General features: G+C 34.3%; 1 protein-coding gene across 2 annotated transcripts in view; it reads right to left on the bottom strand.

Moving 5' to 3' along the window:
* Window positions 1-27,941, bottom strand: part of LOC108742471 (putative protein kinase C delta type homolog) — a 127,042-nt gene that overhangs the window by 78,681 nt on the left and 20,420 nt on the right. For both annotated transcript variants that reach the window (XM_025979688.1, XM_025979689.1), the window contains exons 2-5: window positions 16,709-16,908; window positions 13,257-13,372; window positions 13,115-13,200; window positions 6,059-6,188 (exon numbers count right to left, since the gene is read on the bottom strand). In XM_025979688.1, coding sequence (XP_025835473.1) covers window positions 6,059-6,188; window positions 13,115-13,200; window positions 13,257-13,372; window positions 16,709-16,908 — 532 coding nt within the window. The remainder of the gene's footprint in view (window positions 1-6,058; window positions 6,189-13,114; window positions 13,201-13,256; window positions 13,373-16,708; window positions 16,909-27,941) is intronic.

Consider the following 27,941-nt stretch of genomic DNA (forward strand, 5'->3'; position numbering starts at 1 on the left):
TTCTTATACTCCATCTCAACCTTAGGAGACAATGCATATCATCCACATGCTTTGGCCGGTTCGTGAAGAAATCACAAGGACAAGATAGGATTTGGTTGAGAAATCATCGCATGGCCAACAAGCTGACTGCAGAACATTTCGACCTCGTCAGCTGTGGCCACTTCAATTTTAGAAAAAGGACCATAATTTCAACACCTCAAACCCTCTAATCAATAATAAGTACTGTGCAATCAATAGTCCGCAAAACAGTCAACATGCTCAGGGATGAAACAGCTAGGATTATGATCAAGAGTACACTACCCAAATCCAATATCTCCAACAAAGAACGACTAGCCCTTAAGGAATTACGAAGCAAAAAAGAATTCGTCATCCTACTGACAGATAAAGGTAACGTCACAGCAGTCCTGAGTCAGAGCGAATACCGGAAAAAAGTACAAGAGCTGCTCGACATTCCAACGTATAAAAACGACAGTGAAATCTCTTCAATTATAAAAGAATTGTCACCACCAGAGGAACTCAAACGTCATCTCAGTCGAACAATTCACAAGCACCACGACTGTATGGACTTCAGTCAATAGCCAAAACCATTGGGTCACTAGCATATGAGTTGGCGAAATTCGTATGCAAACAACTGGCCCCCTTCGTAGGAAACAGAGTATTATATCAACAATTCCGCGCATCTCTTAAACGAATCAGGCACCTTCAAGTCGACCCCGACGACCTCTTTGTAAGCTTTGATGTCTTGTTCACCAAAGATTCACTTCCTGACACAGTCACTATCTTAAATGAGAAGCTAAAAGCAGATGGGTAGAACAGCGAGATAACACACTAGACAGAAGCCTGTCTCGGCTCAACGTACTTCCTCTTCGACTGGAAATACTATTTACAAGTGGAAGATGCAGTTATGGGATCTCCTTTGTCTCCAGTAGCGGCCAAAATCTTTATGGAATCGTTCGAATAAAATATTCTGGAAAATATAATTTTGAAACTAAAATGCTGGATCAGATACATGGGTGACACTGTCGTCGTGTAGCAGCATGGACCTGAGAAACTAAAAGAGTTCCTACAAATTGTCAATTTACATTATCCAAACTACAAGATTAAAATGGAGCGGGAACACGAAGAAAACTGGCCTTCCAAGATGTTATGGTGGTCATCACATCATCCACCGGAAGTCTGCTAACACCAACAGATATCTTTAAACAAAAATGGTTCAAAGTCTAACTAAAGTGTGATGGGATTCAAGATTCTGTTGTGAAGATTACTTAAATGATTATTAAAAAAAAAATAAATATTGATGAATAAAAATGGCACGTTTCGTCACATCCAAAATATATTCAAGCAATTAGTAAATACTTTGCCGTAATCAGTCGCTTAAATCGCTACGTTCTATGACGTTGTACGTATGGTTGTATATTCGAAAAAATGTTGTGATTTCAAAAATCTCCCTTTCAGATAAAGAATTGAAATTCGATAATTATCTATTGTTTACGGCAAGATTAACATTTCGTTTAGTTCATGAGTCTGACTCGACTTCTGTTTATTAATTAAAGCTTTAAACTTTACATGAAGAGTTGTTGAGCATAACATCGATTTGAAGTTTCGGTTTTAAAATTATATGTCTCTCTTTAGATTACCTTCGATGGGCAGTACTCACAAGACATGATTGTGGTAATACTTAGGTACATAGCCCTTGTATTCTTGGAGCACGACCAGATATTTAATGTGTTATTGTGGAACCTACTTAACTACGACCCCAGAAAGTTTTTGTACCTATACATATGTAGTTTTATATTATTTTGTGGAACTCCATTTTTGGCCAACAGTCAAACCTATTCAAGGAACGCATCAATCATAAAAGCGTTGCTTTGCGTGTTAGCAAGAAGAATTTATTGCTTATAGGTTTTGAGAAAAAGACTTTCTGATTTACAAACTCTTCAAAGGAAACGAAATAAATATACACACAATTCGAAATAACCGTTCGTGTTAATTATGATCTGTATCACGTGACAAATTACACATATATACGGCCGCTGAAGAAAATTGACTTTGGGCGTTTGCCAGCACTTAAGGCATCTAGAAGATATAAAGCACAAGTACCTTTACATGTATGATTTATCCTTTTAATAACTGTCCAAATCGGACAGATATACAGCGTTTAATAATGAAATAAAAACGGTCAAATGCGAGTCGGACTCGCGCACCGAGGGTTCCGTACTAACTTGTAGATATACAGGGGTTGTTTACAAAGTTTTGAAAATTTAGCTATAACTTTCGTTATTTTGTTAATTTTCGTCAATATTACAATGTAATTTTTCAACATAATCTCCATTTAACTGAATACTTTTATCCCAACGATAAACTAATTTTTTTAAGCTGTCCTCAAAGAACTTTTTCGGTGTCTCCTCAATCCACCTATTGATGGCACGTTTTACGTCAGTTAAACTTTTCAATCAAACACCCCGTAAGGGTTTTTTCAAATCGGGAAACAGATGATAATCACTGCGTGCAAGAAACGGAGAATAAGGTGGGTGCGGAAGCAATTCCCATCGTAAATCCTTCAAAACATCCTTCGTTTTTGTTGCGGTGTGTTGTCTTGCAATAACAGACGCTTATGCAACTTTCCAGGCCGTTGTTTGACAAGCGCCCGTTGCAGTGGCCCGGATATTAAATTCGAATAATATTCTGCGTTAATTATAGTACCTTTCGCCAGGTAATCCATAAAAATAATCCCTTTAATCCCAGAATACACTAAACATTACCTTTCCGACATAAAGAACTGCACGCGCCTTCAGTGAAGGCCCTTCTTCAGGTTTATGGCATTCTTTGAATTGACTTTTGTTCTCAGGATTGAAATAAGGAATCCACTTTTCGTCAATGGTTATTATTCGTTTTCAAAATTCATCACCGTAATGGGCTAACGGCTCTTGAAAGTGACGAGAAGTATTAGACTTGTGTGTCTGTTGTCTTGTGTGACTGAGTGTCTGTTCTGGTCCTTGACAGCCTTGACAGCTCAGGAGAATGCCCATCATTTACTACAGTTACATTAAACCTTAGAAAATACCACAAATGGCACGGTAAACGCCATCTGTAGTACGATGCTACATTTTAGGATTACGTATGCTACAACAAGGTCCATTTAAATATATTGATATCTACTTGCTGAAACGAATCCCGACATAGCTAACCTCAACGTGATGGGCACGTTACCATAATCGAATAAAATAATTCGAAGTGGTCCGTATTCTGTCAGACGCGGATCGCGATTTCGATCTTTTTGAATCTCATCAGCGCGTCGCAGACAGCTCCGACAGAACACAGATCAACTTTTACCTGCTGTCTTAACAGCGTTTCAGCAAGTAGATATCCATATATTTAAATGGACCTTGTTCTCAAATCCTACAATGTAGCATTGAACTACAGATGGCGTTTACCGCGCCATTTGTGGTATCTTCTAAAATGCGCTGTTAAGACAGCAGGTAAATGTTGGTCTGTGTTCTGTGGGAGCTGTCTGCGACGAGCTGATGAGATCCAAGAAGATCGAAATCGCGACCCGCGTCTAGCAGTTTCGACAGAGTACGGACCACTTCGAATTATTTTATTACATTAAACCTTGTTTAGTATTATACAGAGTGATGAAAATTTGATGCCAAATATGAGTCCTTACGGAAGAATGCAATTTTAAAAGATTGTCTCTCAAAGATCTAAACGTCGAGAACTACCAAAATCCAAACGTGCAATCAGTTTGACAGAGGACCATTTTTCGTAAGGATCTAGCGGGATCCTTTCAGATTTCGAACATCAAAACTTCTGTATCTGCATAGAAAATTATGAAAAATCTAATTCCAGCGCAAAATATGCATATTATTTAAATGATTATGTACCTATTTATCAAGAATTAAATTACGGTCTAATGACTGAAGTAAAATTCAATTATTATTACGACAATATGACGAAGAAATGAATATTCTAAGTAGATACAATTCGTACTCAATGCGCCATCTGTTTTGATTTCACGTACAATATGAGACAGTCACCTCTAAAAATAGAACCCAGAAACAACATTTATTTAAAGCTACACACACGTTAATTTTCAGAACGCAATATTTTCCTAAAAGACTGCGCAACACATACGAAGATTTATATAAGATACGTACACATGTACGTAACATGTACTTACACTTTTACACCAACCCCATATAGATAACAAACTAGATTTGTTAAAATAAAGACAAAATTACAGAAACTACTCGTTCAATATTTGCAAAGAATTTGAATTTTATAAAAATAATTCTAAACAGCTAAGGCAATTTTATGTAAATAATCTAACATTAATTTAATAAAAAATCGATTAAATAAACAAAGAGATCCAAGGCGTAAACTTCGATCTACTGTACGATTTTTCCATATAAAACACTAATCAATTAACTGAAAGCTAATTAGTCGAAATTCGGCTCGCGATGCTATTGTAAGATCTCTTTTTTATATCAGGATTATGATAAAATTGTTTTCCAAAATAGTCTATGAAATACATTAATTTAATGCAATAACTAATAAATTTTCACATCCATGAAGATGTGGTTCAAGCCTTAATCATTATCAATTTCATTATTTGTTATGGGACCCCTTACTGTCGGGGGTCTCGCTAATCCTTACATAATTAGCACAATCCCATAAGATCAAAACCTTTTATATATTAATTTTTTATTTAATTTTTTATTAAAATCACCAGACATAGAAAGTTGATATAATATCCACTTATTGGCACCATATTGCCATCTATTAATATTTAAGCACTACTAACTAAATCTGAATAAGAGACGAAAACCTACGTAGAAATCGCCAATTTTCGATATTTAGGATGGAAAAAGCGCTAGAGATATAACACAAAGAATAGAGCAGATACGATCATACAAAAAGGAATCACTATTACACTCGTGATCGATTAATTCGGAAATTCAAAAACAATTAGTAAAGGTGTATGCTCTTCACGGATGTAGAACATATAGGGTGGGCGCTAATAAAAAAAAAAGCTAAAGTCATTTGAGGTGTAGTGTTATAGGAGGATATTTTAATAAAACACATATTTTAGTTATAACGTAAATAACTACAAATGAGTAATTACTGTCTCTTTATTACTGCATTTGCTTTTTTAATTTTTCATGATAGTTGAAGCTATGTATAATACTGGGATAATACTGAATAAATTTATGGTTAGAATTCACTAACATAAATTAACCAAATAAATAGCTTGCAATTAAAATTAAATATGAATTGTTTTCGTACTTACTATCATAAAACAAATTGTTATTTATATTGGTCATATGAAATTACACCTATGTGAAAATGAGTGGGATGTTTAGTTGGCACTGTGAANTACATACACACATCATCAAAAAAATTGGCTAGCATGCTACTAATATGTTAAAACGTGGAAATATAATGAAAATTCCGATTTCACTTTTCGACCCAATTACAATAACTTCCTAATGGGAAGTTAAAAAAAAGCTAAAGTCATTTGAGGTGTAGTGTTATAGGAGGATGTTAAAATACCATGGATAGAAAAGGTTAGGAATGAGGAGGCATTAGAATGAGTAAGCGAGATAGATTGGTAAGACAACATCTTAGACATAAAGGATTAATAAAAGACACATTAAAGCTAGAAATAGGAATTGCGGGGTTCAGAATAATGCGAAAATTCTTTGGTAGGATATCTTCTTAGACGTGAAGGACTAGTAAGGGACATATTATAAGCAGAAACAGGAATTGAAATGGCCAGAAAAATGCGAAAATTGTCTTTAAGTCCGGAAGAAATAGAAATAGAATCTACGATACTGCTTATATATGCGATACACGTAAACCAAATTAATAAAATAAGGTAGATTGCAAGTTAGTCTTAATAATATTTCCACTTCTTTCATTGCTGTCTAGAATGTTATTTTTATGAGCGGTTTATGCTTGGATTGATTGTTTATATATTCGGAGAATATAATTGGCAAAACGTTGGCTTTAAAGGAGAATAATGAATTTAAAAAAATACGTTGTTGATTAAACTTACCACCACATTTTAAGCCTTGCTTGTAAAGTCCATAGAGAAGAGAACCACAATGGTCACAAAATGTAGGTGACATGTAGGTGTGAAGTTTGAAGCGGTGAGGAATGTCGATTTTGAATCGTTCCCTCAAATACTGAAACAATGATAAAATTAATACTACTTTATAAATTATTGTCCCGCTCGCCACCCCAAAAAGCCTTAGATAATGCCTAAATCCCTCCCATATACCTGTTTTTAATTAGGATTAAAATTTTCGGTATGTCGAATTTAGGGTTGCCACCCGTACTTTATTATAAAGTATTGTACTCTATTTCGACTGTGCGCACGTTAAACTTTACAAGACACATAAAGTACGCAAAAATTCTTTATTTAAGGCCTTAAGTAAGCATCGTAATTTTGTAAGCGATTATTCGAAATTCAGAGTACTCTCGCACTGGCATATTGGAAAGATGGCGCCAAAAAGCAGTTTTTTGATAATATCTCCTTTCCGACTCATTTTACGATAAAAACAGTTATATACAAAATGAAACTAGAGACAATTGCCTACAATTTTTGTATTTACTTTTTTTCATAAAGTCAATAGTTTTGGCGTACGAGCGCCGCAAAGTGTACTCCAACGCGTGTTTTGGTCGCGTGTCTGGGCTAATTCCTGTCACCACACTCGAGTCCCCAGCTCCAGAAAGCTTGTTAAAACTCATTTCTTGCAAATGCAAAAAAGGATGTCAGAAAGCTTGTGGATGCAAAAGGCTGGGTTAAAGTGTTCTGTTATATGCACGAATTGTAGCGGTACCTGTAGTAACTCGCAAGTTCCATCACCAGATAGTGACGATGAAGAAGAAACGGAGACTATAATTGAGCAAGTATATGATCAAATCGAGAACGAAGAGGATGGCGATGAAATGAGTTTTTTGGCCAAAATGCGTGTTGGAGTACACTTTGCGGCGCTCGTACGCCTAAACTATTGACTTTACCTGTATGACAAAAAAGGTAGATACATAAATTGTAGGTAATTGTCTCTAGTTTCATTTTGTATATAACTGTTTTTATCGTAAAATGAGTCGGAAAGAAGATATTGTCAAAAAACTGCTTTTTGGCGTCATTTTTCCAATATGGCGGCGCGAGCGGCAAAAATACGAGGTGGCAGAGTTGAAATTCGGAAAGAGCACATCAAAATCTATAAAATTACCAATTTTCAAAACTCCCGGAAAACTTTTCAGGTAACCACTATTTTTCGAACCAAATGACTCTACTAGAAGGCTTTTGGGGCTGGCGAGCAAGGCAATTGCCCGGAACCTTGCTTTTATATCATGCACTCACACAATAATTCAAGTAGAAAAATGTTAGGTACTAATAATATAAATGTTTATTTGAATTCGTCAGTTTTAAATGAAGTTATCATTTCTGAATCCCTGATTCTTTTCATTAATTTATTATTATCTTTGTGTTTATTAACTTTTGTTAATTTCCAATAAATAATTTTAAAACTCTAAATGTATTTATTAATAACTGCATTTTTCGTCAACTATCATCATTGAAGATATAAAGACAAGGGCCTCGTAAAGATTTACCCGCCCGGAGCCTTGCAATGGCTAAGACCACCCCTGATTTATTAAATACGGGTTTTGTCCTTTTACATAAGGATAATGAAATACCACTTACACTTCAATAGAAAATTTCACAAATAACTGAATAAGTAATAATCAGACTTCGGTGGTAATATCGTCATGTATAATTATATAATGTTTCAGCTGTACCTGTATAAACACTAACAAATTTTAAGCAGCGTTAATAGTTTAATTTGCTTCATTTATTATATTGTAAATTACTGTACTCAGAATATTTATTATAATAGTTAATTGCCAAAACGAATCATAAAAATAACTAAAAAATTGTAAAGTTGCATTACGAGTTTACAATTGGTGAAGGCGCCGCACATCATTTATCTAAATTGTTTCAACATTGAGTGCACTTTTTTGAAACAAATGATAAAATACTATGACCTTTTAATTGTTGTAAGTAAGATCACAGCAATATTTCAAATTTTATATGAGGTTTTATTGTTGTTAACAATTAATAATATCTTGAGGTAACGTTATTGCTTGTGAAGAAATAAGTAATATACCTATTGCTTAGTTCATTCGAAGGGAAAATCTTCTGCGAAAATCGTTTATAACATTCACTTAATGCTTTAAGGTTTTTACTTTTTCTTATTTGTACTTAGTTAATTAAAATTTAGTTTAATACTTACGTTAAATGTTTAGAAACAATTTGATATATATAATTGTATTAATTCTCATAAAAATTTCCAGACGCAGGCAAGAACCAGCCGATGGTCGGCAGTCTTTATATGAAAAGACTAAAACTAAACCACTAAAGGCGCGAAGGGTAATAAATCGTACCCTGAGTGACACATATTAGCCTCCTTAACAAAAGAAGTTCCTAAATTCTCAAGAAGAATTCGATAAACAATGACGGTCAATAACTTTAAGAAATAGAAGTGCATAAAACAATGAACTAGCGGAGTTTTGCCATCATGTTATCGAAGTCATGGTCCATTACATTCTGAATTACCTTTACTTAGTCTCAAAGCAGCTTCTGTGCAAGGGTTATTAGCTTGCAAAATTTAATTAAACACATCATCATCATCATAAGGTCATCAGTCCTTAGACTGGTTGGACACGTACCTCCACTCTTTCCTATCCTGAGCTAAACTTCGCATTTCCCTAAAACTAGAACAGCCCACATCCTTAACTATTTGCGAACAGTAATCTAATCTAGGTCTACCTCTACCCCTCCTAACTCCTGTTTCTGCCTCTAATATGTCTCTGACTAGACCTTCATGCCTGAGAAGGTGTCCTACCAACCTATCTCGCCTATTTTTTATTGACTTCCATAGAGTCCTCTGTTCTACTATTCTTTCCAATACCTCTTCATTTCTAACCTTTAAACACATACGATAGAAATATATGAATAAAGCAACTTTTTATGATACGTTGCGCCAAGTCTTCCAAGACAGCGTTGCTATGGTTAAATGAGCAGGTTTGGAACAGTTTTCAATTTTTGGTCTTTCACGTCAATGTAAATGAATGCCGGTAATCCAAAATAGCCAATGAAATAACTCATTTCAAAATGCTATTACAGAATAATATCGCTTTGTCTTTATGTCATAAAATCCTTTCAAATGTTTTAAGGCAATATTTAACGTACCTTCAATTCTCCGAAGGAAGTTCAGCAAATGTTTTATTTATGATTTGCTAATCGAAAATTTTAAGTGACCGGTTATAGTGAGCACTTAAAGGGAATCCATTTAATTTTATTATTGTTCATTGAAGATTTATGAAGTAATATAAAGCGAATATAGTTCAAGGAGCTATTGAATCGACTAAACACTAGAAAACCAATAAATTTTGTCGTTCTTAGAGCCGGAGGTTTTAAAGATTTATTTCTATCCGTGCAAGTGCATCCATTCCTCTGCTGAATTTCAAATGCGATAGTTTATTGTACAAAGTTTGTATGAAATTTAATGTCTCAGCATCTGAACTAGTAGTTTCGACGACCGAAAGTTACAATGTAAGCAATAACAGTTGAACATTTTTATGATAAGAATAAGTTCAACTTGAATGGAGTCGAAAAAATCTGACAATGAGTTTAAAATAACTAAAGAAATGTTAGTGGAATTGGAAACTTCAAGAATAGTACGAATCTTAAGAAAACCATGTTTATGACAAACTTAGTGCCCAATGATCACCACACAGTAACGATTAGTAATAAAATATAGAGCTTGTCGAAAAATACATTTACCTCGGAAACGAAATTACCATCAATAAAAACAGTCAGACGCCTAGCCAGAGATGTATTTGAGAGTCAATCTGTATGACCAATGTGTACCGAACAGCATGGCCTAGAGGTTTAGACCATTGCTTAGCATTCGAGAGGACGTCGGTTAGATTCCGAGTCCGTCCCCTTGGTTCAAGTTTTTCTGTAGTTGGATCACTGTGGCAAATACTGGGGCAGTAATAATTCTCTTCTGTCTTCATTTCGTCCGTCTCATCTTTCTCACTCGAACCACCACCCACCCATTCCCACGATTTTTGAAAGGAGGCTGAAAAGGGCCCTCCACCCTACCTTCCGGTGTAGTCCGGAGGGACTGTCCTCCCACCAGCATTAGTGGCTGGTGGGAATAAAACACTCAAAGTAAGTTTAATCAATGTGTAGTTTCAGTAATAACGTACGGATTCCTCAGATTAAGAGTAACCCAAAAACGAGTGCAAAGGACAATGATACTCTAAAAGATCGAGCTATAAACGAAGATCTAAGACTTGGAACAGGTGTTACAGACGTGGTAAAGAGGATGGCAAAATTAAAGTAGAACTGAATGGGTCACGTAACATGATTAAAGGATGGACCATGGAAACTCAGGCTAATGAAGTGGAGACCAAGAGCGGGTGAACAAAATCGAAAACTACCGAGAACCATGTGCTGGAAAGATGACATTCGAAAAATTACCAGCAACTGACTTCAGAAAGGATAGAATCGGAAGTAATGGAGAGAAAGGGGTGAGGCCTATGTTCAGCAGTGGGTATGAGCAGCTTTTGAAAAATTAGGGAGCCATTAAATATGATTTAAATATACAAAGAAAGGTGAAGATTTCCAAGGAAAATCAAGGGCTCGATTCTTCATTCAAGTAATTGTCTAAAATGGGCATTCGTTGTGCCTCATATATTTCTTCCTTACTGCATACATCTGTTTTATTTTATAAATTTTACAATCAATTGTGCATACAATTCCTTCAAATGTCACAACCTTCGGGGATTCACCGTGTACGGTTCATCTGATTCCCTGTTTGCATCTACAGTGATAGTTTTCTATAAACGTGAAATAACTCGGAGCATAAACATGGGAATATAGAAAATTTTAGGATACAGCCTGTTAGGGATTTAAAAAAAATCGCCTGGCAACACTCTATCATGTGCCTAGATTTTATTAGCTATTCATTTACGTTATATTCATGTGACTATATTTTGCTTAATCTGAATTATTTCGTTTTAATACAAACTATTTTCGTTACTTCAACTGAACTGTTTCATTTTTCCGTTGCACTCAAAGATTTTGTTTTCCTTCGATTCTACTTTTGCTTTTTTATTCATCTTTCATCCACTGAACTTATTAGTGTTTCTTATTATGCGGGTATATTAACTGTTACATATGATTAATTAATTAATTAATTAACTAATTAATTTTTTAAATATTTGAAACATCGAAGATAATTATATAATATACTTTTTTCTCAATTTTAGTCCGATTGTTCCACTGTAAGCATTTTGTAAAGTCAAGAGAAATCCTATTTTCGTTAGGGTTACAGTGTAATTAATTTTGACAATTAAAGTAGGTAAATATTTGTTGAAAAAGTATTTCCAATCAACAGCTATCCTTGCATTTCCATTTTCTTCAAATTTGTTAATTAACCAACTTTTCCAAATCGTGCTCGGCGCCTTCACCAATTTTTTTATTATTTAAAATCACAAAAATTTGGATACATGGAGAAAACTAAATTTTTATGATTATATTTTTCGATTGTTAATGACTGAATTTGCCGAATGAATAGAATTTATTAAGTAACTTGTAATAATCTCAATTTTGACTAGTTTTTTTAAAAATTATTTCAAGTTTCTTAATTATTACAATTAAATTTGTAATNCTAAAAATCCTAGTAAATTTATTTTTGCTGGGATTTTATTTTTACAAATTCTGGTCCAAATTGTAATTTTTATTATTTTCGCTTACGAAGCAACGGGCTAGTGGGATGAATTTTAAATATCACTTCAATATTTAGCTAAATTTTCGTTTTTCATGTGTGCCCAAATATATGGATAATCAAACACTATTCATAAATGTAGGGTTGAAATTCTGTGGTTACGTATTTGGGGACTTACCTTATTAAATATTTTTATGTATAGTTCCATTTTTTGTTGAATGAAAATTAATGCGATATTGGGTATTTGGGTATTCAAATCATTGTATAATATTTAGATCTCAGCAGTGATAAGCAAAATTGGTCTTGGACTTGCAGTCTTGGTTTTGCGAAAATGCAACACCTAGACCAAATCGAAGACTGTCATTATACTACGATAGCAAGACTAAGACCGAATGAACAAGAGCAACACTAAATAAAACCAAGACCGAACGAACAAAACCAAGACTAAAACCAAGACCGGATAGACCAAATAATCTAGACTAAACAAAAAATTATTACTTCTGGTGGATTTATGAGGTAAACTATTTAAAGCAACTTATATATTCTTTTCTTAGAACCAAACATTTTTACTATTTGACATTTTGAGTTTGCTTAACTAGATTTTAACACTAAATATATAAAAAAAAGAAACTTTGTCCTTGTTCAAAAAAAAGTATCTACAGGAATGTCCTCGGAGTGAGTATTCCTTGTTCTTATGTCTAGATAATATATAGTTGAAATATAGGGATATTTCGATACTTTTTACTTTATCTTTGTTCGCTAAAAGGTCAATTTATACATTGGAAGAAGCGTCAATTTTTGCATTGGAGGAAGTGAATGTTCTCGAGCTTTCATAATTCCATCGACACTAATTTCTTTAAAAGTCATGACAAGTTCATATGTATGACAGAAAATTTCATCATTGGATACATTTATGTCGTTAAATAGAAAATTTTGTGCTTAAAGGTATTATTAATAAAAGTGTAATGAAGAAAACGAAAACTTAATACGAAGACCAAGTACTTGAACAAACCCAAAAGACCAAGCCTTGGACAATCTTGGTCTTAGTCTTGCTTAGCTCATCAATAGTTCTCAGATATTCAAATATTTGATTGTCCAAACACTTGAATATTTAAATATGAAAAATTACAACCCCTACTTTCGATAGGTGAATGACCATCCTACCTGCTGACATTGAACAAAGCAATCATTCTTTTAAAAATAAATTTTTTCGAGAGTAGAAAAGTTTAAAATCCCACAACCTCAAAGTACAATATGTAATGGAGAGTATTTTTTTTTCTACTGTTATTTTATTTTATACTTACAATTGTACTTTCGGAATCCCGACCTGAACCAGGGCATTTTCCTAGAAGTTTTTCGTGACATTTTTTATGAACAGCTGTCTGACAACCTACAAAAACAATAAGTATGAGGCAAACGATTAAAAAGTTGTATTAGAAAACTCACACTGGCATTGGTAGCCCTGTTTTCCTAAACCGAAAAGGAAATCCTTGCAGAATGCACAAAATGTCGGTTGTCGAAAAAATTTTGCCACGAACTTGTGACCTTTAACCTCGTGAACCCTGAAATAAAACAAGCTTTACTAACAAACTGATACAATAAATTGCAATATAAAATATTGTACACAATTTTAATTGCATGAATAAGAAATGGCCCATATTATTGGCATTAAAATATCACGTTTTGATTAATGTACAATATATTATTATTACAATAAATTTATCATATCTATTTTTGGAGTTTCAGGGTTTTTGAGACAAAAAATAGTCACTATACAGTAAGGGAAGACAACTCGAGTTAATACGGAATACAGAATCGCGTGAAGTCATTTTAGCTTTACGGATAATATCAGAAAAAAGATAAAAAAGAGAAAGAGCGTTTACTTAACACGATTTGTAGACATAGGAAAAGAACTTGACACCAATAAATACGAAAATATGCTAGATACATTTAAAAATGTAGGGATGAGATACAGAGATATCATAACAATAGCAGTTATAGAGATACAAATATTGGAAAGGAAGTTAGACAAGGATATTTATATTGTCGCCTAATCTATATATCGAAGATGCGATTATTTCTATTAAAGATAGAACAGCTTTACTATTAGGGATCAATACAGTAGTGACGAAAGTTTATCGAGCTTAGATATAGTAGTGTTAGAATACGTTAGCTTTAAATAGAATGAAAGCGGTATTAACGTATAGTAATAATATGGAATGAAGATACATTCAATAAAAATAACACCAAAAGATTAATTAACTTCGAGAGTTACTTTTATCCTTTAAAAGAGTTTTTTTTTTTTTTAAAGAAAAGACGCATCTTATTATTTCATGTAGATTAACGTATTACAACCGGTTAGTTTCCTTGTCAGATTAAAGTAGGTACTGTTCGCATATAATTGGGAATATAGGTTTCGAGAAACGCAAAAATTATACCAATAATAAATAGATAATATTTATATTTTTATTCTGCCTTACGTTTAGATGAAAGTTTTACCTTTAACTAAAATAGACTAAAATGCATATGAAATTCTGACCACACTGATTTCTGTTGTTCTAGAGAAAACATCACATTTTACGTTACATTGCATTTTTTTTGTCAATATCAAAAACGGAAAGAAATTAATTTCATCCTTGTTATTCCGTATAAACAGTTCGATGGTATCTCAGTTCTTACTGTAAAGTGGTATCAAGATTTTACATAACTTTTATTTTATTGAATGAACTATAAGAGATTTATTCATAATTACTAGGAGCAATTAAAAAAAAAACACATGTTTCTATTTTGAATACGGGCATTATCAGTCTCGCGTTGATAATGACCACAACGGACAGATTCGAAAGTTCACTGATCAAGAACTTAATTTTATTATTATTTTGTTTGTTTTCGTACTTTTTTAGGGTTCGTTGTCGGTGTTATAAATATAAAATACGTAAATTCCTTTTTAGAGGCAAAATTGTACTTAAAGCATAAAAAACTTTTCTTGAAGAAGGCTGCATGCACAAATAAGAGGTTCTGCCTACTTCCTATAGGTAGTTTAACTCTTCTATTCAAAATAAGCAATTGAAGTTACAATAGGTGTGACAGAAAGGAAAAAGTTCGAACCGTATAGAATGTAGTGTTATGGCCAGCTGATGAAAATATCGTCGATGGAAAAAGTTAGAAATCAGTTAGGATGATGGGACACCTTTTAGGACATGAGGGGTTACTTAGAGAAATAAAGGCAAACATAGGAGGAGCAAAAGATGAGCTAGATTAGATTACTGTATAGAAATAGTTAGGGATGTTGTAGTTTTGGTATTAGGAAATAGCAAAAATTAGCTGAGGATAAGAAATTGAGGTGCGCGTCCAATGTCTAACTAGCTTCGGACTGATGACCTTGTGATGAGGAGGTCCACGTAGAGGCACGAAAGCAGAAACGTAAGATCCAAGGAATGGCCTAGGTTAGATCACTGTTTTCAAACTGTTAGATCCCTAACTGTTTCTAGTTTTACGATTAGGGAAATCCAAAGATTAGCTCAGGACAGAAAGGACTTGAGGTACGTCTCCAGTAACCAACCATTCTTTGGAATTGAGACTTTGTGATAAGGAGGCTCACGTAGAAATACAAGAGCAGAAACATGAGGTGCAAGGGATGATGTAGATTAGATAACTGTTCGCAGAGTTAGGGATGTGGAAAGTTCTATTTTTTCGACAAATTAGTAAAAGTTTTTGCGGCCAGTGGAAGATTTGATTCGGGTCTAGACGTCGTCGTTGTTTATAGTTACTTCCTAACGAGTGGCAAGCTTTTTTAGCAGTCCTTCCATTTCTGATGCTGGATGTAGGGTCGTGCTATCGAAACGTTAGGAAGCAATTCCAATTGGCCATCGTCTTTAGACTCAAATCAGGACCGCATCAGTTCTATTTTTACGATTAAGGAAATGCGAAGATTAGCTCAGGATAGGAAAAGTACGTGCCCAATGTCCAACCAGTCTTTGGGCTGGGGACCTTGCAATAAGGATGCATTTCAGTCCGCTCGCATTTGGCCAATTTTATCATTCCGTATTATTTTACTTTATACATAAAAAACTTCCAAACTATTGTATAATTAATAAAATAATTCGAAGTGGTCTGTATTCTGTCGAAACTGCCAGACGTGGATCGCGATTTCGATCTTTTTGGATCTCATCAGCGCGTCGCAGATAGCTCCGACAGAACACAGACCAACTTTTACCTGCTGTCTTAACAGTGCGTTTAGGAAAATACTACAAATGGCGCAGTAAACGCCATCTGTAGCACGATGCTACATTTTAGGATTACGTATGCTCCAACAAGGTCCATTTAAATATATGGATATTTACTTGCTGAAACGAATCCCGGCGTAGCTAACCTCAACGTGATTGGCACGTTACCATAATCGAATAAAATAATTCGAAGTGGTCTGTATTCTGTCGAAACTGCCAGACGCGGATCGCGATTTCGATCTTTTCGGATCTCATCAGCGCGTCGCAGACAGCTCCGACAGAAGCAAGCAGATATCCATATATTTAAATGGACCTTGTTGGAGCATACGTAATCCTAAAATGTAGCATCGTACTACAGATGGCGTTTACTGCGCCATTTGTAGTATTTTCTATTGTATAATTAGTTTAAGACTGCATGTGCATCATCAGCGTGGTCTATAAGAAGCAATTTAATCTATACTAACTGAAGTTAACAACAGTAAATACTGAACCTGTTATTCGAAATATTAAAAATGATATCTACAAATGATAATTGTGGTACTGACATTATTTTATTCTACGCCCATACATCTTTCAACTTGAAATTGCGTGTGCATTCCTGGGTGTGATCATTCCGGACTAATCTCATATACACACGCTTTTAATATCAAGCCTTTACTATGCAATATTTACCTCTGGTGTTTAATGGCACCTCTCCTCCTACTGATACGCCTTCCCCTGGGCCCTTGAAAATCATCTCCGTAATCCAGGCTGCCGTCGCCATCAATGGTTGATCCGATGAGATGTGAAGTTGAATTAGCTCCAACTGAATCCCTTTCATATTCGAATGCTCTTGGTAAAGGTGCGGTCACTCTTGCTTGTCGAGACTTATCCTAAAAATAAAGAACGTTCAAGTTGGACTTTAAATAGTTGCATCAGAAACAAATTTATTGCTTTTTATAAGACCAACTTATTAGGGTAGGTTGTTTATCGATTTTTTTTTTGATAAAGAGATAGAAAAGGAGACTGTGGCAACTGTACACATCCGGATTAACCAGAGAATAATACGACTGTACTATATAGATAAACAGACAACGGACAGACCGAAACTTTAATATGGGTTCCTAATTTACTTTAGAACCCTCAAAATATTATTTTCTATTAAAAAAGTATTATTCTAAAATAAAAACATGCGCAGACAATAGTGAAAAAAACAAACGAATACTTACACCTATTACAATTTTTCAAGCTTTCGTTTATGAAAGAAAAAAACATTAAAGTGAAACTCTATAGTATAGTAGTACATATTTTAAAAATGCAAGACGTATTATTGCCTATCTCAGTTGCGTCGATGTCAGTCACAAGGCAAAAAACACGATATTTCCCATTTTCATTCGTTGATATCTTTTACATTAAATCGCTTTTACAGAACCCAAATCATTTAAACACTAAATCCAACGCCTCTACAGCATTTCACGCATCTTTTTACAATCTTTAATCGAAAAATGCAATTTCTGACCGTTTTGTCCACGGTCAACTAAATGATTCAGAAATATAAACAAACTAACAGTAGATCATTATGATAAAGCGATAAAGTGATGTTTGAAAATGATTAAAAGTAACATGCAGTTCAGGGTTACTATGAAAATAGGCCGGATACCCGGTTTGGATCTGGTACTTTCTTTAGGATCAGGCCTAGCACCGGGTAATGGCGCCTGGCTGCCGGAAATGCCGCGTAATTTTACCAGAGAAAAAAAGGAAAAACTAACACTAGCAATAATAATATTTAATACAAAGGTAAAGTAAATCACAATTACCCCTTATAATTTAATCAAAAATACTGGTATACAAGGGAAGAAAAAATAGGTAAAGAGCTAATGTAAAGATAGGAGACGAAAGATTAGAAGAAGTGGCTTATTTTAGGAGTAGTAGGGATATAAAGCAGAGGATAGCGTAAGGTTTTACGGAAGTGCGAAGATTAGCTTAGGACAGGAAGGAGTGGAGGTGCGTGTCCAAACAGTCTTAGGACTGACGACCCTATGATAATGATGATATTTCTTGTGTCTACTTTTTCTAGTGAACAAAAATAAATCAGTATGACCGAACTATTAAAATTTCTGTCGCTTACTGGTATAATAGGTTTTGATTAACGTTAACTTATTAGTATGATTTTGTCAACTGTTTCAACTCAACCCTCTCACTAAAAATTCGCCAATTAGGAATTACAATTTCATTGGTTTAGTGGTTAAACGACTTTTTAATCTAGCTTGGGAAGCTAGTGAGGGTAGTATTTAAGTAATGACCGCCAGAACAATGAAGACCGAGCGGCATGGCCTAGAGGTTTAGACCATTGCTTAGCATTCGGGAGGACGCCGGTTCGATTCCGCGTCCGTCTGCCTTGGTCCAAGTTTTTCTGTGGTTTCCTTGGATCACTTAGGCAAATGCTGAGGCATTAATATTCCACTTCTTCTGTCTTCATTTCGTCCGTCTCAACTTTCTCACCCGAACCACCACCACGATTCCTGAAAGCAGGCTGAAGAGGGCCTTTCGCCCTATCTTACGGCATAGTCCGGAGGGACTGCCCGCCCACCAGCATTACTGGCTGGTGGGAATGAAACACCCAAAAGTTTTTTTTTTTTTAGAACAATGAAGACATGAACCACTAGCCGTGGTGGTTTTGCAGGGTATCCGATCCATCTCTAGTTGCTATTGTTCTTAACACATATTTTGGCAAGACTCGCAAATAAACAATACAAAATAAGCAGCTTAATTATTTACTTTCGCAGTTAATTTGCCAAGATTAACATTTTCACGTACTTATTACGTGTTTCTAGACACACAAATACCTTGTAGTCTGTTACTAACCATTCCAAGAACCTAAAGGATGTTTAATTATAGTAAAAACGCACTATTTTACGAGGTAGTGGGTCTTTTCTTTATTTTGTTTTCGATGATGTTTGTCTTTGTGGTAAAAAATGTGACTTTGATTGTAGAATCCGCGAAGAAACTGATTTTTTTTTAAAAACCAATTTAAACGACACTAACAATCCTGCATGAATATATTACAGATAATACAGAATTAATATTTAAAGTAAATAATAAATGTAAAATGACATTTTCCTTTATAAATATAAAATTTAAACGCATTCGTTACCGGTAACCAGTGTGTGTTTCCTTAAAGCTTTATTTGCTGGTTCGTTAAATTTTTAGAAATCGATTGCGTGATTAGGAAAAAAAAATCGAAAATGTTTGATACAACCCCGCTATGGTTAGAAATTCACTAAGAAGAAATCAGAAACAGACCTCCATATTTATCTGTTGCCCGAAATGTATGAAATCTAGGAATTGTATACAATTCCTAGGAAATGTATACAATTCCGAGGCTATTTAGGAAATCTATAAAATATTGTTTCAAAGATTTTTTTAATACACATCATATCCTGGGAAATATATACATTTCCTAGAAATTGTATGAAATCCGATATTGTATAAAACTAATGCTTTCTGTGAATAAAACGAATAAAATACGTTAGTAAATCGAGAATCAGAGTTATCTACGGTTCCACTGCAATCGCCTGATGTGAATGCATTGGTGACGTTATTGTTCGGTTAGGTTAGGTTTGGAGATGTATATGCATTTGTGACGTTGGAGATGTACCTATATCCATTGGTGACGTCATTGTTTGGTTAGGTAGATTTATGACAAACTGGAGTCTGTCTGATAGGTACATCTCCAAACAGCCTGCTATATTATTGCCTATTTGGTATTACCTGTAATACATTTCCAATTGCTATTTAGGGAATGTATAGATTTCCTAGGAAATGTATAATATAATTCGTTTCACAAGGCCCGGACGATTTTAAGAATTATATACATTTCCTACTAATTGTATACAATGACGAATTTCATTTTCCGGTAACATCTATAATTTTTTTGCAATCAAAATATAACCGTTACATCTAATTGTAATGTAGACATCATAATAACCTAAAAGTAACCTTTATAAAAAAAAAAACAAAATTAACATCAAAGTCAACCTATTATACATTACTTTTATTAGTCTGATATTTACCATTTTCTGAAAAATATCCATGTACCCTACAAGGAAAATAAATGAAATACTACGCTAATATTTAATTAGTAGGTACTGCTGTAGGAATATATACAATGACCCTTTTATCATGTAGTCATTATACACTTGAGTCATGCAGCATCCACCTACACTATAACACAGTTTTACTATACGTAGTAGGAGAGTAATAAAACTACCAGTGAAACGAATGAAACGATAAAATGAGTCATTAATTTACAGTGCACAGTATGACCCATTAGAGTAGCTTCTCTTTATTCTACATATTTGATTTAAATCGTAGTTTTTTGTAATCTCTTCCATCCACAAAACGAATTTTAATAAATGAAGTACTTTCCCGAAATACCATATATATTCTGTAGTTTTACATACAATGTTTAACCAAATCCCAACAGTGTAGGTATAAAATGAAGAGATAACTAATGACAATTAGAGTCATATAAATTTCAACTAGATTTTTTGTTGCACTTAACAATTCTTTTGTCACACTGTAAATTTTTCGGATACAAAGTGTACAACAATATTTAAGACCATAACGTTTTATCATGAACTCTGAAATTCCTAAATTTGAACCTTTATCTTTATTATAAGTGATTGTAGCTACTAAATAATTGTTCTACAAAGATAATAATGATGCAGTAGGAACACTTCATCCTAACCACGCCAGTACATCCTCCTCTGAATAATTCACGAAGTAGGGTCTGATTTGTCTTCAACAGATAGTTGTATTATGACCGCCAGCAAAAAACGCCGGCTTAAAATTTAAAAATCCAGTCATAAGTAAATGTTGAAAAATTTTCTTACATAGGTAAATATATAATAAGGTAGTCATTACATTAATACGGGCGTTCTCGAATTTTTATGTTCTCAGGGCCTCAAGCGGTTCGAAATTGATAAAATATAATTCCCTGAAAATTTGAGCTGTTAATATTAACTCTAAGATAGTCCACTTTCCCACCAAGATTTCTTATTGATATAACATGTGAAAAACTTCTTTTGTCCTATAAAATTCTATGACTTGGGTACGAATGAATCTACAATAATGAAACATGTAGAGAATTTAATGTTCTACAGTATTCTCTAGTATTTGCCGCTAAGTGTACTAATTCATAAATTATTCAAGGTCAAACTTTGCTTTACATGAAATTGTCAATATTATTAACTATAATTGCTGAATAAACAGTTGTATAATGAAATATATTTTATACTTCTTGTAAGTTGTTCTTCAAAAATTACAAGAAATGACCGATTTTGGATATTTAGGAAGTCAGATAAGTCAGGATGGAAGGAACAGTAGGAGTATAAAGCAGAGGATAGCGCAGGGTCGAGTTGCCTTCAATAAAAAGAAGGCATTTCTATGCTCGCGAACGATTAATTTAAAAATTCGAAAAAGGTTAGAAGCATTCGAAATGTGGTGTTACAGGCGACTGATTAGGATACCGTGGATAGAGAAGGTTACAAATGAGGTATTAGAAAGAATAGAAGAACAGAGGATTCTATGAGAGTCAATAAGAAATAGGCGAGATAGGTTAGTAGGACACCTTCTCAGGCATGAAAGTCTAGTCAGAGACATATTAGAAGCAGAAACAAGAGTTAACAGAGACCTAGATTATACTACTGTTCGCAAATAGTTAAGGATGCGGGATGTTCTGGTTTTAGGGAAATTCGAAGATTAGCTCAGGATAGGAAACAGTGGAGGTACGTGTCCAACCAGTCAGGACTGACAAATGACGACCTTACGATTATGATGATGAGGTTGCATTATTCTAGATTAATTTATGTGATTATGTGAAAATTTCAAGAAGGGTATACCAAAAAATGGTAATAATGACTTAACTAATCTTGAAAAATAGAACCTACACGAAATATAAAATATATTTCATTAATAACTGTTTATTTTGCAAATACAATTGATAATATTGATAATTTCGTATGAATTAAAGTTTGGCCTAGAATAACTACTCAATCAGTAGACTAAGCAAGAAATCTCACAAGACCTTTATATCTATTTCATTCCTACACAATTCTTAGAATTTTATAGAACAAAAGATGTTTTCCACATATCTTATTTCCATAAGAAACCTTTTTTATCGGAAAAGCGTTAATATTCTTTTTAATATTATAATCATCTTAGAGTTAATATTCTTTTTTAGAATATAAGTTTTATCTAGCAATTCATTTGCGGTTTTGAAATAATTCTGAAACAATGTAACACACTTCTTGAAATGGACTTAAAATAATCGCAAGGTGACATAGAAACGAAAATAATTAGATTATTTGCTTGCATATCCTCGTTTTCTTAAGCAACTCATCTGGCACACGTTCAATTAGTATGCATAATATTAATGTTTTAAGTCGGTGCACATTAATTGAAAATTCATAGCCAACTTCTCGAGTATTAGCATCACCTGTGAAACCAGACACAATTACACAGAACAATTAATTAACGTTCACGATATCGTCAGAATGTTGTTCCTTCGGAATTTATGAATCAACATGCAGCAGTAAAATTGGATGCGTAATTGCTGTTGTTTTTAAATCAATACTACGGAAATAAACATAAAACAGAAGCAAAAAATTCATCATCCTAAGGAAGTCAGTGTTAAGACTGGTTGGACACGCACCTCCACTCCTTCCTATCCTGAGCTAATCTTCGCATTTCCCTATAGCCAGAATATTCCACATCCTTAACAATTTGAGAACAGTAATCTAATCTAGGTCTACCTCTACTCCTCTTAACTCCTAATTCTGCCTCTAATATGTCTCTGACTAGACCTTCATACCTAAGAAGGTGTCCTACCAACCTATCTCGCCTATTTTTTATTGACTTCCATGACTTCCTCTGTTTACCTTTTCTTTTCCGTCGCGCCCACCGTCCATGTTTCGCACCCAGACCATATACCTTTGACAATCTTTTTCGAATTTCTAAATTAATCGTTCGCGGGCATAGAAGTTACTTCTTTATATTGAAGCAAATAATTATCTGTTGAATATTACTCATTACTCCGTCTGTCTGTAATCATAGACCCAAAGAAACAACAGAAAAGTTTGAACCAGGTCGAGAGTATCCGGAATCCTACCAGTCTCCACCTGAACTCTGGGCTATAATCTGAACTGCTGGTAGGTACTTCCCTGACATATTTGGCAGCTGCAACGGATGGCGAGATGTAGTAGTTCAGATCAGCATTTCCTAAATTCTACGTTACAGCATTCTAACTCGAGAAAAGCTCTGCCTTTTCCTAAAATTTTCTGTAATTTCCTTGGGCCGTGTACGCAAATACTAGGAGAGTAATATTCCAGAGAAAGGCTTTCATTCTTCTACAATACTGTCTTTATCTCGTTCAACCCATCAATCTCTCATTGTCTACCACCCACCTATTCCAATGCACCTTAATGAAAGACAAACAGGCCATTCCACCTTTTACTTTGCAAAGCACAATAGTTTTAAGAAAATTTTAATCCAACGGATTAGTATTAAACGAATGGTAGCCGAGACTAGAAAAGATACTTTTAGCTACTAGACATTTATTGTCCTATCACAAATTTCAGCATCGATATGTACTGGGTTATATATTCCTTTGTTACTGCAATAGGTACTGAGAAACTGAAGGATTTGCTGTTGTTTTACTACAGTTCCTAGTCCGGTATATAAAGTCTATAACTATAATAGTGTAGTCCTGAGCTTTATCCACAGTTTAATAAGATTTTTAACATTTATTTGGTTGTACTGTACTAACAATTACAGTGAGCCCAGCAGCGTGGTTAAAACCAAACAATAGTTTACAATCCGATGCCGGTCCTGTGCGTGAATTGAGCGTAGTGCGAAAAAAGCTCTGCATCTACATCGATGGAGAATGAAAACATTACTGATAATCGAGCGTCTAAAGCAGAGCCGGGCAAACTTTAACTTCGCAGGAGCCGCTACATGAGGTTAGTTTGAGTCACTCCATACCCTTCAATGAGTACGAAAGAGTAAGCAGTAATGAATAATTTTGTTTTGTCTTTTTCTTCTCCCTTCCACTCCCATATCAAGCCCCTTCATCCCGTAGACGAGCGAAGCCACTCACGCAACTTAAAAAATACCTACGAAAATGTTCGTTACTACATTCGCAAAACTATTGGGTTTGGCTATGGAAGAGGGGACTCATCTACGAAATGGAAGGGATAAGAAAAGGAAAGAATCATCTCACTCGCACTCGCAGGATCAATGAGGATCCACTTGGTTAACCTTGAGGATCACTCGGGATGCAAAAGATCCGAGTTTGCCCGGCTCTGGTCTAAAATACTAGAAGTTGACTATTAACGTAAACACCCTGAATCACACTTAATCTACTCTAACAAATAAACAATACATAAGCAAAAAAATTCAAATCAAATACTACACTGATGCTGGTAATCAGCTTATTGAGTGCAACGTTGCGGGCCGTATTTCTTTCCCAAGGACGGAATTGAATTTACATGTACTGTCAACCATGATTATTTATTTTTCATATTTTATGGTGCTGTATTGCCTCCTAAAAGTTTGACACTTATTTCTGTTACACCCTGTATACATTATGTATACGTAAATATATTTTTTTGAAAGTTCTGCATAAATGTACGTAGATGGATCAACAATCGATTCATTTTCAAACAGCATTTTAACAAAAACTCACTACTAATAACAAGCGGATGTAATAAATTGACAGTATTTTCCAAAAATAACTGTTGCTCATACACGTGTTAAATATCTCAGAAGTTTCATTTTTTTGCCAAGTGCCAAGTAAAAAATGTAAATATTACATTGGTTCACAGTTTTTCTTATATTGTAGGTCAGTGAATTAAAAACCTTTTGTTTCATTATCCCATACGTCACATGACTTTTTGTTTGTAAATTGATACATTAAAAATCGTCATATCTAGTCCCTTTACAATATTATAATTGTTGATTACATATAAGGTTTGAAAGCTACCAAGTAGTCCTTCATTATTTTACTTAAATTTGTGTATAACGAACAGTTATCAATAAATAATTATTACACCATAAACTTCTAACTTAAAACTCAGCTGTAATTAATTTGTCCTGTTTGAATCAACATCGCCAGGCTAAGAACGCCGAAGTTAAAAAAGTAATAAACGAAAAATTAAGAACTGTAGCAACTTTATTGAGACAGAACTTGTAATATTGTATAGCTTGTAAGTAAATAAAGTAAATAAATGTATGTATGATTTTATTTCAAAAAATATCATTGTGACGTATTTGCTTAAATAGAGAACACTTGGTGTGTAAATCAAACTCAGACTTGTTCACTATTATTTAAGACAGTAATAAATCAAAACCGTTATTGAAAACCAGCGAAAATGTGTAAAGATAATAGTTTCGATGAACTAAATAGATTGTATATGGTTGTTGGTACAATTGACCTAAATCGCAAATTAATTTTTCCATTAGTACGAAACTTTTATTCAGTAAAGAAAACAAGCGCTTCACTTTGAAGTTTTAGAAAACTCGAATTTATTTTAAGAATGCGACGAAAGAAACGTAATGCGTGACGTTTTTAAAATAGTTATAAATGACTATAAACATCACGGTATTACATGCATAAGTTGTTAAGATGCTTGTGAGACCACCTACGGTGTTGTTCAACATTTTAGAACTCCATGTTAACAACGAAATCGAAAGGGTCCTTATATATGTCAAGTTCAATCATTTTCCAGAAGCATATGCAAAGAATTTCGAACAGCAAAATAACGAAATTCAAATAAAAGTGGTTTAAATCCACAAAAATATATTAAACTTAAAATAATAATTAAAAAATAGATACACAAGTGTCGACTCAAAGTCATAACTTAGAATTCGGAAGAACATCGGGGTTTGATTTCTGATCCAAATTTTTCTGCAGTGACAAGGTGTCTAAACCAACCTATCTCGCCTATTTCTTATTGACTTCCACAGCGCCTTATGTTCTCCTGCTCTATGTAATACCTCCTCAATTCCAACCTTTTCAATCAACAGTATTTTTAACATCATTTTAAGTAAACGTTTCTAACTTTTTCATTTCCGCAGTGGTCACCGGCCACGATGATTTCTTTTTTTTTAGAGTGGGGCCCTGCGCTATTGTTGTTTTATATCTCTAGCAATTTTTCTATTTTGATTACCTAACTTTATCTACAAAAAAATTAAATCCCGGTAATTGTCTAGATAACGGGACCGTCGTTCGAACTGCGGTGAAAGTGAAAATGGTAAATGTCTAGGTGATCGTTTTTCTGTGGTTTTCTTGGATCACTTAGGCAAATGCTGAGGCAGTAATATTCCACAGATAATCTTTCACTCTCTTCTGTCTTCATTTCGTCCGTCTCATCTTTCTTCACCCGAACCACCACCCACCCATTCCCACGATTCCTGGAAGCAGGCTGAAGAGGGCCTTCCGTCCTACCTTCCGGCATAGTCCGGAGGGACTGCCCGCCCACCAGCATTACTGGCTGGTGGGAATGAAACACCCAAAAGTTTTTTTTTTTGTTTTTAGTGAGTGGAAGGGCTAGGGCTGATCTTGAAAAACCTCAGAATGTTTGAGGTGACAATGTGGAAGAACAGTGGAGTAAAGAACCGTTTTTTTTTTTTTATTAGACAGACAATTAAGTAAGACCGACTTTTTGTCTAAACATGTACCTACTTACATTCAAATCTCCCTGAAACAAAAGAAATTTCATCTCCTACGATCCGAAAGAGTGAATGTCGACATTTGCAAAAACCATAATTCTGCATCTGCTTCAAGTTATAGAATGAAATAATAATAAAGTAGGTACATATTTCTAAAGCATTTAATTCCCCACTTGAACACAGAGTGTAATAAACACTTCAAACAATTTCGAGCGATCGGTTGCAATAAAAGTAATGTTCTTATAAATTCAATCGAACTGTTTTATTAACGCTACTAAAATAGTAACCGTGTTAAAATTGCTAAAACGCTGTGTACAGTTAAAAGCACAGGTATCTGGGTACACAATTCAGATGCACAACAAGTGGGATAATAAGACAGGGCTTCAATGCTGACCTCCAACTGTAGGACATGATATCAAGGTCACATTTGTTATTACTACATTAGAATATTATAACAACAGGGCATCAGTGGTTAATAAACGTAATGAGTCATCATCATAAGGTCTTCAGTCTTAAGGCTGGATGGACACGCAATGGCAAAAAAAAAATATTCTTTTCGGTATTAAATAGAATTAGATCCGTCTCGCAATAATGTTAGATGCTCCAATTTCTTAGCGCAGGTCAGTAAAAATTTTTGTGTTATTAAAAATCTCTGACAAGTATCTGTCCTGCATCTAAATGTACAAACGGCATTTTTTCATAGCCAAAATAGCAATACTGAACGTCGAATAGTCAAACCCTAACGGTTCACTTTATGATAGAGACGAAGTCAGATATTGAATTTTACATTTGTTTCTATTAAGTATGGTAAATTAACCCATTTTGAATTGAAATTAATTATATTGTTGCTATTTACAAATCTTGTATCTTATGGAAAAAAAGCACAGTTTTTTTTAAATTTTAGTAATTTTAACCCCTCTTATCAACAAAAGTAAGCAAAGTTCTTACCACCCCACCCAAGCTTACGTAAACATTGGCACCTGCATATTTTCTTAAAATCTTCTTAACTTAATCATAAAACACCCCATGAGAGCGAGTGAGCATTATTAGTTATTTTGGGGAATCCCTAAATATGCGTTTTGCTTTCGAATATAGAGAGGCAGGATTGTCATATTTGTTCAAATCAAATAGTATACTAAATTTTGCAGGAAAATCATAAAAATAAATAAATAAATATTACTAACATAATCACCAA

Source organism: Agrilus planipennis, unplaced genomic scaffold (genome assembly GCF_000699045.2).
Source record: "Agrilus planipennis isolate EAB-ADULT unplaced genomic scaffold, Apla_2.0 scaffold268, whole genome shotgun sequence".
NCBI lineage: Eukaryota > Metazoa > Arthropoda > Insecta > Coleoptera > Buprestidae > Agrilus > Agrilus planipennis.